The sequence below is a fragment of the Pristis pectinata genome, chromosome 9 (assembly GCF_009764475.1).
Source record: "Pristis pectinata isolate sPriPec2 chromosome 9, sPriPec2.1.pri, whole genome shotgun sequence".
NCBI lineage: Eukaryota > Metazoa > Chordata > Chondrichthyes > Rhinopristiformes > Pristidae > Pristis > Pristis pectinata.
In genome coordinates this window covers 15,137,380-15,152,576 of record NC_067413.1, presented here as the reverse complement: position 1 = coordinate 15,152,576, position 15,197 = coordinate 15,137,380, and the positions used below count along the sequence as shown (strand labels likewise).

General features: G+C 42.1%; 1 protein-coding gene across 5 annotated transcripts in view; it reads left to right on the top strand.

The window, feature by feature from the left end:
* The window catches only part of arhgap28 (Rho GTPase activating protein 28), a 182,307-nt gene extending 167,339 nt beyond the window's left edge, over positions 1-14,968 (top strand). For all 5 annotated transcript variants that reach the window (XM_052023584.1, XM_052023583.1, XM_052023585.1 and 2 more), the window contains 4 exons: positions 126-359; positions 1,352-1,476; positions 7,115-7,179; positions 8,495-14,968. In XM_052023584.1, coding sequence (XP_051879544.1) covers positions 126-359; positions 1,352-1,476; positions 7,115-7,179; positions 8,495-8,586 — 516 coding nt within the window. In that variant the 3' untranslated portion in view covers positions 8,587-14,968. The remainder of the gene's footprint in view (positions 1-125; positions 360-1,351; positions 1,477-7,114; positions 7,180-8,494) is intronic.
* The last annotated feature ends 229 nt before the right edge of the window (positions 14,969-15,197 follow it).

The following is a 15,197-nucleotide window of genomic DNA, read 5'->3' as shown; positions in this document are numbered from 1 at the left end:
ACAACACTGTTTGCACAGAAATAATTGTGTGTGTTGAGTATAGTCTCACTGTTACTCTGAGAGGAAAAGTCTTGGCTAATATGTTTCATTGTCAATAACTCTCGCTTTTCTCTTATCTTACCCAGATTCCTTCCTTTATGATAGCCCAGGTGCGGAAGATGAATGAAAGTGAGAGCAGGAGACGGACAAGAGTGACGTGGCTGACTCCTCCTTCATTTTTTTTCCCTCCTGCCTTCAAGGGAAACTGCTCACCCCCATCTGGAAGCTCTCCCCGAGGTCGAAATCGAAACCAGGAGCCTGCCATGTGGGACGTGGCAGGTGTGAACTTGTGCTCTAGTGCTCTGGGGCACAGCTTTAAGGTAAACTTCGATGCTTGTATTCCTCTTTCTTCCATCATTGAAACTCAGGGCACTGATGGAGGCCATTCAACCATCATGGATGTGCTGGCCCTTAGAAAAAAATCAGTCCTTGTTTAGGAATCCTCAAGCACCTGCTTTGCTTCATGTTAAAGTTAGTTATGGAATCACTTCCAACATCTCGACATTCTGAATGAGAGCATGTCTTCTCATCTCTCCTCTAAGTCGTTTTCCAGTTATTTTAAGTCTATGATCTCTGGTTATTCCCTCATGTGCTAAAAGAAATGGCATTCTATTCAAACTCATCCTTGGAGATCACCTTTGGCCTTTTCAAGGAGAACAATTTTAATTTTCCCAACCTCTCCTCATAATCAAGGTTCCCTACCTGTGGTAAGCTCCTTATAAAAACTCTTCTCTACCCCCACCTAGACCATTACACTTTTCCTGAAGTGAGGTTCTCAGAATTGTTCTTAATCTGCAGACCAAAATGGCATCCATCATTTTGATCGATGGCAGGAAGTGATTCAAAGTTATTCATTTGCCGGTGCTTTGCTTTGCAATGGCGTGGAATTACTTCTCTAAGCACTAGCAACGAGCTTTCCCATCACAGTGTGGGTCCACTCATCAAATGGAGGTTGGAGCTCCCTGATTCCTGGCTCACCTGCTTGCCTCAGCCTTGGTTCTCTGAAGGCTCTCTCCAATGACTCCACCAGCCTTGATCCAGCTTCCCCAGACATTATATTGAGATCTTGCTTAACCTTGTTGATGTCAGAGCTTTGGTCTTCCTCTATGCCACAGATTTAGCATTATCTCTACATTCATATTCTTCAATCAATTGCAAGTTGTTAAGGCAAAATTGGAATGGTAATAATTAAATAAATATAACCAGAATTGAAACCTGTTGGTTTACATAAAGGACACAGTATAAACAAGCATTCCTTATTGGAATACATGTTGATGTTTGACATAAAATGTAATATTCTCTTTCTCTGCAGTTGGACATACCAGAGGGAGTTATTCGTGTTTATGCCACAAAGCTCTCAAAGGTTTCCATGGCCATTCAGCTGGACAGTGAGACAAAAGCAAGTGATATTTTGGCCAGGTTTCACTGTGAGAACAGGTGAGTTCTTGCAGGAATGGAAAATCTTCCAAATCCCAATAATGTGTTGAATGAGAAGATATTTACTCAGCTCTTCTTTTGCACTTTTCCTATTAATTTTAAGTGAAAATGGCGGATGTTGGAAACCTGAAATAAAAACAGAAAAACCAATCAGCAAGTCAGGTAGCATCTGTGGAACGAGAAACAGAATTAGCATTTCAAGTCCAAGACTTTGCAATAGAACGCCAATTTTAAATCTATGATCTCTGGTTATTTCCTCATGTGTCAAAGGGAATAGTATTATCAAAACCTCTTTGGCCTTTCTCAGTCAAGGAATACAAGGAAGAAGGAAAATCAACATGATTGCAAATGAAATTTTGCCAATTTAATATAATTGGTAGAAAGGAGAATTCATTCTCAATTTAAGTAATGTCGAAGGAGAATTAAAGACAAAGTGCTGGAAATTCTCAGCAGGTCAGGTGTATCTGTGGAGAAAGAAACTGAATTATGATTTCAGGTTGATGACCTATCATCAGAACTAGAAAAGTTTTGAAAATGAGCATAGTGGTGAAGTTAGTGGTGTCACTGCCTCACAGTACCAGGGACACTGTTTCAGTCCTGACCTCTGGTGCTGTCTGTGTGGAGTTTGCATGTTCTCCCTGTGACTGCGTGGGTTTCCTCCCACATCCCAAAGATGTGCAGGTTAGTTGGTTAATTACCACTGTAAATTTCCCCTTCTGTGTAAGTGAGTGTAGAATCTGGGGGAGATGATGAGAATGTGGGGAGAATAGAAAATGGTTCGAATGTAGGATTGGTGTAAATGGGTGGTTGATGGTCAGTGTGGACCCGGTGAACTAAAGGGCCTGTTTCCATGCTGTATCTCTCTGTGACTAAACATGTTTTAAGTTGCAGAAAATGGGAGAGGTGAAGAGAACAAAGAGAATATCTGTGGTGGTGTGGAGACCAGGAGAGACTGAATTGTGGTGTGGAGACCAGGAGAGACTGAATTGTGGTGTGGAGACCAGGAGAGACTATGCATAACGGTACTGGTGCTGGCTCTGAGAGTGTACTGAAGGCTTGTTAATTACCGCTGATCCCCCTGGAAGAGGTATAAACAGATGAATAAGGACAGAGGAGAGAGAAAATAACAGTGCTGGATCTGTGCGGTACAGAACCCAGCGGTTGCTGGAAATCTCCACCTGTCAGGCAACGTAGGTGGAGAGAGGTGAACTACATTAACCCTACAGAATCGTGGCCTTTTCATCAGAACTGGTCAGTTCTGACACCAACTGGAAAGGTTGGTTATCCAAAGTCTTTGAGTTTAATGTTGATTCCTGATGTAATGTGGAAGATGGAGTGCTGTTCTTCAAGGTAATGCAAGCTCAAAGGACAACATCTCATCTTCCATCTGGGTACATTATAGCCCTGAGGTCTCAACACTGAATTCAATAATCTCAGGTAATGAACCTTTCTATTTTGCATCAGAAATGGTCACTCCTAATGAGGGGCCATCAATGGGTTAACATCAACATGGTTTTCCTCTCTCCACAGATGCTGCATGACTTGCTGGATATTTCCAGCATTCTCTTATACCTCTGACTTCCAGCAACTGCAGTGGGTTTGTATCTCCGGCGTTGTTTGCTTTCTTCCTTCTCCGCCTTCATTGTCTTCCCTCTCTTTACACCTCCAGACAGAGCAGCTGTGTTCAACAGGCCTTCAGCCAGCACCTCCATTTGCATCATTCAATCTCTTTTTTTGGCCTCCACCCTATCGCAGATATTCCCTTTGTTCTCTCCTTCCCCACCCCCTCTCTGAAATTCGTGCTTTTCCCAGTTCTGATGAAAGTTCATCAACATGAAATGTTAACTTTGTTTCTCTCACCACAGATGCTGCCTAGCTTGCTGAGTATTTCCAATATTTTTTTGTTTTTAATTTGGATCTCAAGCACCTGCAGTTTTATTTTGTAAACACAGGAGACTGCAGATGCTGGAATGTGGAGCAACAAACAATCTGCTGGAGTCCTTTCCTCTCACAGGTGCTGCTTGACAGACTGAGTTCCTCCAGCAGTGTTTTATTTTGCATTTGGATGGCTGAAGGATAATTACTGCATGTAAGCGCATGCAGTGTTTTCAGTGCAAGATCTACTTAGCTCCTGAACAGTAGATGTATTGCTGTTGTTGCAATATTAATTGACAGAAATGACATAAAATAATTCACTCTCTTGCTACCTGGTTACCCAACCACCTTTGTTTTGCATCCTGAGCAAGCTGCCTATTTATATTCTCTGTTAATCAGTTATAAAAACATTTCCAATTACTGGCTTGTTGAATTTCACAGCTAACAGCTGTGAGCCCAATTGTCATGAGGCTAGGTTCTGTTCAGCGTGGTCTGTAGTGATCTCAGTGGAGGCAACAATGAGGGCATTGTGATTAGACTCAGTGAACTGGGGTAGCAAAGGGGGGTGGGGGGATGTTCACCCTTCCTGCCCCAGACTGGTATCAGTGATTCCTGCTCCATGGTCACAGAGGGAGATACATGGTGTAGTGGGGGGGGTGGCGTGGGGGTTGTTGCCAGGATTCATAGAAATATACTTGGCTTGTGATTTTTATAAATGACTTGGATATGGATGTGGAAGGGTGGGTTAGTAAGTTTGCAGATGACATGAAGGTTTGTGGTGGTGTGGATAGTGTAGAAGGTTGCTGTAGATTACAACAGGACATTGATAGGATGCAGAGCTGGGCTGAGAATTGGCAGATGGACTTCAACCTGGAAAAGTGTGCAGTGATACACTTTAGAAGATCGAATTTGAAGGCAGAATACAAGGCTAATGGCAGGATTCTTAGCAGTGTGAAGGAACAGAGGGATCTTGGGGTCTAGGTCCATAGATCCCTCAAGGTTTCTGCGCAGGTTAATAGGGTCATTAAGAAGGCATATAGTGTGTTAGCCTTCATTATTCGGGATTGAGTTCAAGAGCCACGAGGTAATGTTGCAGCTCTATAAAATTGTGGTTAGACCACACTTGGAGTATTGTGTTCAGTTCTGGTCGCCTCATTATAGGAAGGATTATGGAAGCTTTACAGAGGGTGTGGAGGACATTTACCAAAATGTTGTCTGGATTGGAGAGCATGTCTTATGAGGATAGGTTGAGCGAGCTAGGGCTTTTGTCTTGGGAGAGAAGGAGGATGAGAGGTGACTTGATAGAGGTGTACAAGATGATAAGAGGCATAGATCGACTGGACAGTCAGAGACTTTTTCCTAGGGTGAAAAAGGCTAATATGAGGGGCATAATTTTAAGGTGAATGGAGGAAAGTATGCGGGGTAGTCTGAGGCAAGTTTTTTCACACAGAGAGTGGTGGGTGCATGGAACGCACTGCTGGCAGATGTTGTGGGAGCAGATACATCAGGGACATTTAAGAGACTCTTAGATAGGCACATGAATGATAGGAAAATGGAGGGCTATGTGGGAGGGAAGGGTTAGATAGATCTTAAAGCAGGATAAGATGTTGGCACAACATCGTGGGCTGAAGGGCCTGTACAGTGCTGTAATGTTCTACGTCTGTTTGTATTCAGGGAATTAGGACACAAGAGGAAGAAATGAAACACTTCAGGGAAAGAAATAAAGATAGCTACACATATAACATAAATGACAGGTTGGACAGGGAATAATTGATACTTGATCATGAAGTGGTCACTGAGGAAACTTTTATTCATTTTTCTGGCTGATTTGTGAAGATTACATTTTTGCTCAGAGATTACAAGACTATAAGAAGTAGCTATAGGCGTAGGCCTTTCAGCCCCTCTATTCTGCTCCACCATTCAATGAAATCATGGCAGATCCAACTTCTCCCTCGGTCCACTTTTCCACCCTATCCACCTAGACCTTGATTGCCTTACTGATTTTTAAAAAAATCTGTTGATCTCATCTTTGAATATATTCGAGGATTCGGCCTTCACAGCTTTCCGAGGCAAGGGAAAGAAAATAATGTTTAGGAAAGAAGTGATAAGGCAAAGTGGCACGCATGAAATGAAATTGTGGTAGAATGTGTTGGAAACGTGTCAGGGTAAAGACCTTGCAGGGTGCTTTACAGCAAGTGAACTCCCTTTGACTACATTCTGATAAACAAATGACCTGTTATACTGCACTTGATGTTGGTTGAGGGGCACATTTTAAGCAATGCACCAGGAGAGCACTTCAGCTCCAAACAGAAAGATGAAGCATGAAGATGGTCATTCTCCTATCATGCCTGTGACGGCTTCTTCTCCATCCATCTGGACAGACAGGCGGGGTCTGGCTTTAATATCTCACCTAATAGTCAGGAGCTCCAAGAACACAGCAGTCTATATAAACCACACCAAGGTGTTAGCTGAGGTCACACATTGATTTCTGGAATGGTACCTGATTCAGAGACCAGAGTGCTGCCAAGTGTGTTAAGCTAACATTTATGCCTGCTTAGGTGATAATATAAAATGGATTTCTAATTCAGAATGACTGAAGTATGGCTGTTCATAAACAGTGAAAATAATGTTTACATGTTAAATTATTGTTCTCCCTTTCCTAAGTGTAAAAGTCCCTTTAATGACCCAGGTGGTTTACGGAAAATCTTCTCAACCATCCCTGATCTTTGTATATAAAAAAAATCGAAGCATGCAAATTAGAAAGTAACAATCAGCTACAGATATGGACGGAGAAATAGCAGACGGAGTTTAATACAAACAAATGTGAGGTGCTGCACTTAAGGAGGTCAAATGCAAGGGGAAATTATACAGTTAATGATAAGACTCTTAACAGCATTGATGTGCAGAGGGATCTTGGGGTCCAAGTCCATAGCTCGCTGAAAGTGGCCACGCAAGAAGATAGGGTGGTAAAGCAGGCATATGGCATGCTTGCCTTCATTGGTCAGGGCCTTGTGTATAAGAGTAAAGAAGTCATGTTGCAGCTATATAAGACTATGGTTAGGCCATATTTGGAGTATCGTATGCAATTCTGGTTGCCCCGTGACTGGAAGGATATGAAGGATACACAGAAAAGGTTTACCAGGATGCTGCCTGGATTAGAGGGTATGAGCTATAAGGAGAGGTTGGACAAACTTGGATTGTTTTCTCTGGAGTGCTGGAGGCCGAAGGGAGACCTGACGGAAGTTTATAAGTTTATGAGAGACGTAGATAGGGTAGACAGTCAGAATCCTTTTTCCCCAGAGTAGAAATGTCAAATACTAGAGGACGTGCATTTAAGGTGAGGGGGGAAAGTTTAAAGGAGATTTGCAGGGCAAGTTTTTGTACACAGAGAGTGGTAGGTGTCTGGGACAGGCTGCCAGGGGTAATTGTGGTAGCAGATACAATGGTACTGTTTAAGAGGCCTTTAGAAAGCCGCATGAAAATGCATGGAGTAGAGGGATAGGGATTGTGTGCAGGCAGAAGAGATTTAGTTTAATTTGGCATCGTGTTCGGTGCAGACATTGTGGGCTGAAGGGTCTCTCCCTGTGCTGTAGTGTTTTATGTTCTATGTAATTTAATGATTGTACAAACAGAAATTAATGATCTGCAGCAAATTTCATGTCAGTTTGGTATTTAAAAAAAAACCCAGTGCCATGAAAGGCAGTGAGAACTTCAAATCTTAAAATAATCCAAATTAAATACTACTTTTCTTTTCCTTTCACAGCACGAATTCCACAGTGCCCCTCAATGGACAGAGCCATTACTTGTTCGAAATTGGTGGAAACATCGGTAGGATTTTATTTTAAATATTAAAATGTATGAGAGATGAATTAGCGTCGTTTCCACCTTTTCATCCACAAAATATTTGTTAAAAAATATTGTTAAACATGGCTTCTGCTTTGGAAAATTAACTTTGTAAAGTTCAGAGGGCAGAGATGGAAGGATTCGAAGGAAATCTTTGTCACCAAATGATTAAAGTGGGGTGGGGGCAGTCAGGAACTCACTGCTTTAAAGGTTGGTTGAGGTGGAAACCCTTACCATATTTAAGTAGAATTACAGACTGAGAGTTAATGTGGGATTATCCTAAGCATGTCCTTTTATTTTATTCTGGCATGGATGGGATAGGCCAAATGGCTTCTTTTCTCTGCTGCAAGTTTCGAATCCTTCCATCAATTAACTTAGATCCAGGTCCCCATGTTATTGTGAAGTGGAACAGGTCTGTCTTGTTCATGCTGCTCGCCCTCTCCGAATTTTATGCACCTCAATTAAATTTCCCCTCAGTCTTGTTCACTCCAAGGAAAATAACTGCAACCCAACCCATCTCTCCTCATAACTAAAGATCACCAGCCTTGGCAGAATCCTTGTAAATCTCTGCCCTCTGAACTTTACAAAGTTAATTTTCCAAGGCAGAAACCATGTTTAACAATATTATTTTTTTTACAAATATTTCCCTACTGTTCAGTGAATAATTATTGATCACAGTTCCCTATCCCCCAAGTCAGCTGGTCCTGGGTTTCAGCAATGCAGAATTGGTTGATTCCATGGGATAGGCAGTGAAAATAGGCCTAAAAGATCTACCTTTTGCAAAGCCTGGCAGTGTGTGCACTGGGGAGTTGGACTTTTTATTCATTCATGGGATCTGGGCATTGCTGACAAAGTCAGCATTTATTGCCCATTCCTAACTGCCCCTGAGCAAGCCATGGTCACGAACCCCTGCAAACCCTATGGCCAAGGTATTAGGTATTGCTGCGGCAGTTCTGGCGCAACTGAGCAGCTTAAGTGGATCACTTCAGAGAGAGCAATTAAGAGTCAGACGCATTGCTCTGGATCAGGACCACGCATAGACCAGACCTGGACCTTCTGCATCCATCCAAGGAAGCAGACAAGGTGGCTCATTAAAATAATCCTGAGCTGGGTGAGGAAATGAAAATTCTATGGTTTTATTTTCACTGGGGTACTTAAACATATGTTAGGTCTATTACCTTTCTGCACAATGTGATGGTTCAACTACCAGTTTGGAATGTATGGCACCATTCCAGTGACTTTATTTCTTTATGTGGCCATTTACATTTCATCATTTACAATGTGTTTTTCCTCTTTGCAGGAGAGCGCTGCCTGGACCTTAACACATACATTCTAGACTTGTACCATTTAAATCCCAATGCAGCATGGGTCATTAAACCCAGAACACTGTGAGATTACTTGCTGTAGAGTGGTGGGCCATAAAATAATCGTGAAGCAGTAGTGGTGAATGTAACTGTTGGGATTTCTGAGAACAATGGGTGCTTTACGGTGGAGCCTTTGTGTCTAAGGCTTTCGGCTGTTGTTACCGGCAAGAGTTCTGCATTGGAAGGTGATCTTTTCGATAGTCACCATTTTACTCATCAGATTAAAGCATTTCATGCAACCGGGTCGTCACTCAGTGGGTGTTCAGAGCACTAACGAAAGTGCTCACTGTTTGGATGTTTTTCCTTTTCCTCGAGCACCTCAGCAGGTTGGAATCAGTTGAACGTTTGTGCCTGACCTAAAATAAACAACTTGCATTAACTCATCTGGGGGTGTTTTAAGAAACAAGTCAGCCCACCAGACAGAAACATTAAGGACACAGTCTTTAAGGAATGTGCATTTTAAACAATCGCGGCACTTGAGCAGACCACACAGTCGGAGTAAAGCACAGATACAACTGACCATGTTTTACTCTGCATTCTCTTTTGGGGGGGTGGGGGGGTGTTGTTGTATAGGGAGGTGATGATTGTGCCGGCAAAGTTTATGGACACAGAACGGAGAGCAGCCAAAGAATCAACAAGGAGTATGTAATTATTTTTTCAAGAGAAGCCATTTTGAAGCAAATGGAAATGGTGCCAAATTCCATATATCCGATCAGACGGGAAATTGTTACATAAAGAGAGGATGATAGCTGCACCTGCACTAAAACGGAATTCCTGTCGGAACATGACCCTGGGCTGAGTTACAAATCAGCCTGGAATTTTGTTTTGCAACAAGCTGAAGGCCAGACTTTCAAACGTGGTTCTCATTGGAGCCTGTGTATATACAGAAAGGCGAGCTGTGGTCGCTGCAAGCAAACGAGGCCTCTGATCTGCTGGAAATAAAACCCTGTTGTGCTCTTTAACAAAAAAATCTGCAGGAAGCTGATTGACAGGATGGAGGAAGGCATCTCTGTGGAGCCTAATCTCTATTTGGCAGTGCCTGTTGACTATGTGCTATTAGTGCCTTGGCTGGAATTCGGTATCTCCTGAGGAACTGGTCTCCTGTGATGTGGTGTGCTATTAGCAGAAAGTGGGGCAATGTGTGAAGATAAATCGTTGGCTTAGTCTGTGTTAAAGTGACTCTGATCATCTTCATACACCCTGAGCCATTGAGTACGGAGCTGGGTCACAGATCAGCCACAGTCTCATTGAATGGTGGAACAGAATCGAGGGGCTGAACGATCACTTCCTGTTCAAATATTAGTCTACAGTTAAGCTTGTTAGATTGTTCTGGTGCTTTGACATAATTGCTGGGACATTTCAACACTGCCATGCTGTTCAGAGAGCCCGTCTCTACATAAAAGTTGCTGGCAGACTCTTGGGCTCTTTCTCTGACTTGTGAACATTGACCACATTTTTTGGTTGGGGTTGAGGGGGGCGGGGGGGAAAACAGGGGTGTATTTGTGTGAGAATGGCCTCCATCAATTTCTCAGCCACCTAGGAAAAAAATGTAGGGTAGGTTGCTTTTTTTAAATTCAACTCTACAAGCTGCAGAGGTTTCGTGGCCTATTCTTCATTGGATAGTGCTTATCAATGACGCAGTAACTAAAGCAGCAAGTAACCCTACACCTTTTCAGAAGTGAGGCGAAACAAATCCTATAATTTGCATGTTCTACTGTCAAAACATTAATTATACTGTACAACTGACAAAACTTCCTGTTTATGTAGAACTACATACAATTTAGGAGGAATAGGCAGTGTTAATGCTCCACAAGAGCTTCCTCCTGTGTGGCTCATTTAACTCTCTCTGCATGTTCTTCTGCTTGATCTGTGCTGTGCACGTTTGTTTCTTTAGGCAAAATGCATTGTGTAATCACGTTAGGAGCAGCATACTCACATTACAGGTCATTTGTTGAAATTGCTTTTGGGAGTGTGCAAATTGGGGATTCTGATGCATGTGGCCCCTGCTGTTCATCCATTTTAACAGGACCTAACGTCACCACTGGAGAGTTGGTTGACTTTTTAAGGTGTTACTATATTGCAACCATCAAATCCAGATCAACTACCCATTGAATCATATGGAAGCATGGGTGATGTTGTTGTCATTGTCAACTAGCACGGGAACAGACCCTTTGACCCATTGAGTCCACACTGATTGTCAAGCACCCATTTTACACTAATCCCATTTTATTCTCCCCATAGTCCCATTAATTGCCCCCAGATTCTATGACTCGTGTACACATTTGTGGCAATATAGAGTGGCTAATTAACTGACCAGCCTGCACGTCTTTGGGACATGGGAGGAAACCAGAGCACCTGGAAGGAACCCATTTGCAGTCACAGGGAGAACGTGCAGCCTCCACACAAACAGCACCAGAAGTCTGGATTGAACTCTCACTGGAGCCTGCAACAGCAGTTCTACTAGCTATGCTGATCTACCCTCCCAAATTACAATTCTTTATGCTGCTTTAACTTTTAGCAAAATCTTAATAGGACAGTTGGTGAACTCTGCTATCAGGTTCCATCATCTGCAGCCCTTTGTTGCCTCCACCTACCACCTTCCAGTCGCGATTTCCACTCTTTCCTTCTCCATCTGCCTATCAACCCTCCTCAATTGGATCCACCTATCACCTGCCAGCTCATGCTCCACCCCTTCCTTTCACCTTTTTATCCTGGCTATCTCCCCTCTATCTTTCGGTCCAGATGAAGGGTCACATCCCAAAGTGTTGACTGTCCATTTCCCTCCACAGATGCTGCCTGACCCACTGAGTTCCTCTAACATCTTGTTTCCTGCTCCAGATTCCACCCTTAGCTATCTTTTGTGTCTCTGTCTTTAATTTAATATATACTTCTGAGGCTGGGAGCATTCGCTGTCTATTTAGTGTAAAAAGTGGTAATACCTTTTTGTACTTTCTTTCTCATTCCATTGAGAAGCAATGCAGTAATGGGGTGAAAATGGGCCGCAGACGTTATCACATTAAACATCTCATATGTGCCTTAAAGCACTTGGCTCCATGAGCAGCAACCAGTGTCTGATCTCTCATCGAGATAATTTCCTCTTATCCACTGCCATATACATTTTGTAGTTATGATTAGAACTTTGTTCATTGTGGGTTCATCAGAATTGGAAGACTGGTTGACAAGATTCAGATAGTCTTACAAAGTGGTAGGTCTGTTCCTCAGGATGCTTTGGAGAATAATTTCAATGCTGATTATGGAGGGGTAAACATACAGGAATCAGTGGTAAAGGAACATGTTTCAGTCTTTAGAATTAAATCTCAGAGTTTAATCAGCAATATGTGAGTTCAGTTCTCTATCCAGACTGTGAACAGTGTTACTAGAAAAGAAGCTAAACCAGTAGTGGTTCATAGCACAACAGAATGCCGGTGGATTAGCATGTAATTGATTCCCTCATGCCTCCCAGATAGCTGTTTCAAATGAGTTTGGGAGATCAGAGCCCTGTAGTAATGGCCCTGCCACTAGCAGTCCTGCATGTTCAATGCAAACCCACCCTTCAATTTAGCAGTTAACAGTACTCTGAAAGGCCACAAAGATGGCTGTTGTGAATAAGTATTTCAGAGAGGTTTAGGCTAGGGTCCACTGATAGGCCAGAGTAGCTTTAGAGATTGACAGTGCCATACCTCACATTGGTTTCCTTTGAGGACTCTTGGTGCTTGAAATGAGAAGGGGTCCCATCTCCAACACTAGCAGAGGAGAGAGACCCATTCAAAAACTAATGAAGTGGAAAGGTCAAATGAATGGGGGGAAAGTAATTCTCCTTGTGACCGGATCTGGATAAATTAGTCCAGAGAACATTTTGCTAACACCAATTTAGCTACCACTAGAAGGTTGAATTATAGCTTTAATTTTTAACACTACAGTAAAAGTTTATTAAAAACCCTCATTTGTAATAACTCCACTGCCAAAAGTGCAGTAGAAACTATAATGTATTTAAAACCATATGTTTTTTGTGTTTGAGAACAATTTCCACTTTTATATGTTTATTGATGCCATTTTTTTTAACATTGTGTTTTCTGAAATGTCTGTGCAAAGCTACCTCTGTTTATTCACATATTTACTGATTCCTGACAACTACAGTTGGGATTAATTGAGAGGGCCCTGAGGGTAAGAGGGTCCTTCATATTCATCACATGATCTGACAAACTGACCCCCAATGACCTGCAAATGATCAGCTCGTATAGAGGTATGAAGCCTCACTATCTGTCCATTATTTATTGCATCAGCAAAGATGGCAGCAACAGTAGGGGTATGTATTGGTCCAGAAGGCCTACTTGCTATAATGTTTAAAATAGAACAACTAGTTACCATCAGAACTTCCACACTGGCCTTTCACCATCGTGGTGGTATGAGAGTCTCCTCTGCTGCATTTGAGAATATAACTCTCAATGTAGCTCCTGAAGTTTGAATGCATGGCACCAGGCTATAATTTAACACTAATCCTAACCAGACTGCCCACAAAAATTAGAGGTTAATTATGCCTTCTGCCCTTGGCTAACCCTAATTTCCTCATGTTGTTTCTTGCTGCTGATTCCTGGAAACACCAGAAGTGATTATATGGGAAGAAACTCATAATATCCAGCACCTTCATTGCCTGGATGTTAATTTGGCAATATTGGTCACCCTCCCAGCTTTTGTTTCTTTGAATTGAGATGGTTCTACGTGGGCTGTGGTTTCATTCTGCCTGCTTAACCTTTGGGTGGAACTTTGGCCCCTGGACTTGCCTCACTGTTGTAAGTGGCTCACATTTGTATTGCCAACAGACGGCGGGAGAACAAGGATTGTTTTGTGTTTGTGAGGATGAGACATCCTCACCTGCTATCATAGAATCATGGAGTCATCCAACTTAGAAACAGGACCTTCAGCCCACCATGTCCATCAGGTACCCATCTATACTGATCCCATTTCCCAGGACTTGGCCCACAGCATTGTATGGTTTAATGATTCATGTGTTTGTCTAAATTGTTAAATATTGTGAGAGTCTCTGCCTCCACCACCCCTTCAGCCAGTGTTTCCCAGAATGTAACCACCCATCGAGTGAAAATATTCTCCCTCAGATCCTCTCTGAACCTCGTTGAACCATTGCATTCTGGGTTTAGACGCCAGTGCTGTGGGGAAAAGTTTCTTAATATCTACCCTATCTATGCCCTTCATAATTTTGTATAAATCAGTCACATCTCCTTTGGCCTCCTCTGATCATGAAAACAAACCCAGTCTATCTGGACTCATGACTGAAATGCTCCATCCTAGGCAACATCTTGGTGGACCTCTGCATCATGTCCAGTGCAATCATGTCCTCTTATAGTGTGGTGACCAAAACTGCACACGATACTCCAGCTGTGACCTAACCAATGTTTTATACCATTACCCTTTAACCTCCCTGCATTTAAATTCTATGCCCCACCTAATGAAGGCAAGTATCCTGTGCTGTCATGATTTCTCACAATTACTTCAGGGGAACCTCCTGAAGATCAGGAGACCTTTATGGAAATTCTCTCCACTTCCTCCTACAGTCCCCACACCCCAGTCAGGGAGATGATTTTCCAACCACATATGCCCAGACAACTGTCCTCTATGACAATATCAATTAATACTTATTTAGGGGCCGTTTTCTGCTGGAGGCTCATGCATAATTCACAAGGAGCCCTACAGGCAGTACTCAGAGGAGGTTTTCATACCATTTGCCTGGTTTGAACCTGGTCCCAGAGATGAAAAGCCAATTTTAAACCCACTGTGTAAAGCCATTCAAAACAGTTCTCATGTAACGTGATTTTAAAAGAGGCTGTCATATTTTAAGGTCTAATCAAGATTTCTGGACAGAAAATCCTGGCTTGCAAGCCATATATTCTGACTGACATTTACTCCTTTAATGGGGTTGGGCCATTATACATATAGAGAACCATCGCCTTGAAACATAAATTACTTCTGTTTGACATTTTTAAAAATTTCTATTATTCATGTACGTACTGATGTTTCTTGAAATGTGATCTAATTGTACAATGGGTGATGCTGATAGTTGTTGAATGCTAATAATGAGTGATGATGGAAAATTGGTAGGTGTGCTTTTCCATATCATCAGTAGAGTTGTCGTGTCGAACCACTTGCTATTCTTGGAGTAGCCTTCGTTTCACCAGAGGTGATGAGCTGAGCAGAATATCCAATGGGTTTATTCATGTTCAGTGAGTGTATGGAAACAGAACAGCAAAAATGTTCAATGGTGTCCTTAAGCTGTGTGCATGATAAACCAAACGTCAATGGAAGGAATGGTGAGCTTCTGAAGAATAATCCAATACTACTGACAAGGCACAGAAACATTATGAATGTGTACAAATGTATATTGTAATTTACCAAGTTTAAACTACATACCAATAAAATTATGAAAACAAAACATTTTATTGCTACTTTCTAGAAATGTAACAGTTTTAATATGAATGCATTTTGAATCTGTATGTAATTGTCTAGAAATCGTAAGTTTGTATTTTAATGATAATGGTACATCTTGCAATCAGATCGAACAGTTGAGATGATTATGTTTGGATGCATTTAAGGGAAAGAAAGGAATAGAAATGTTATGATGGTAAG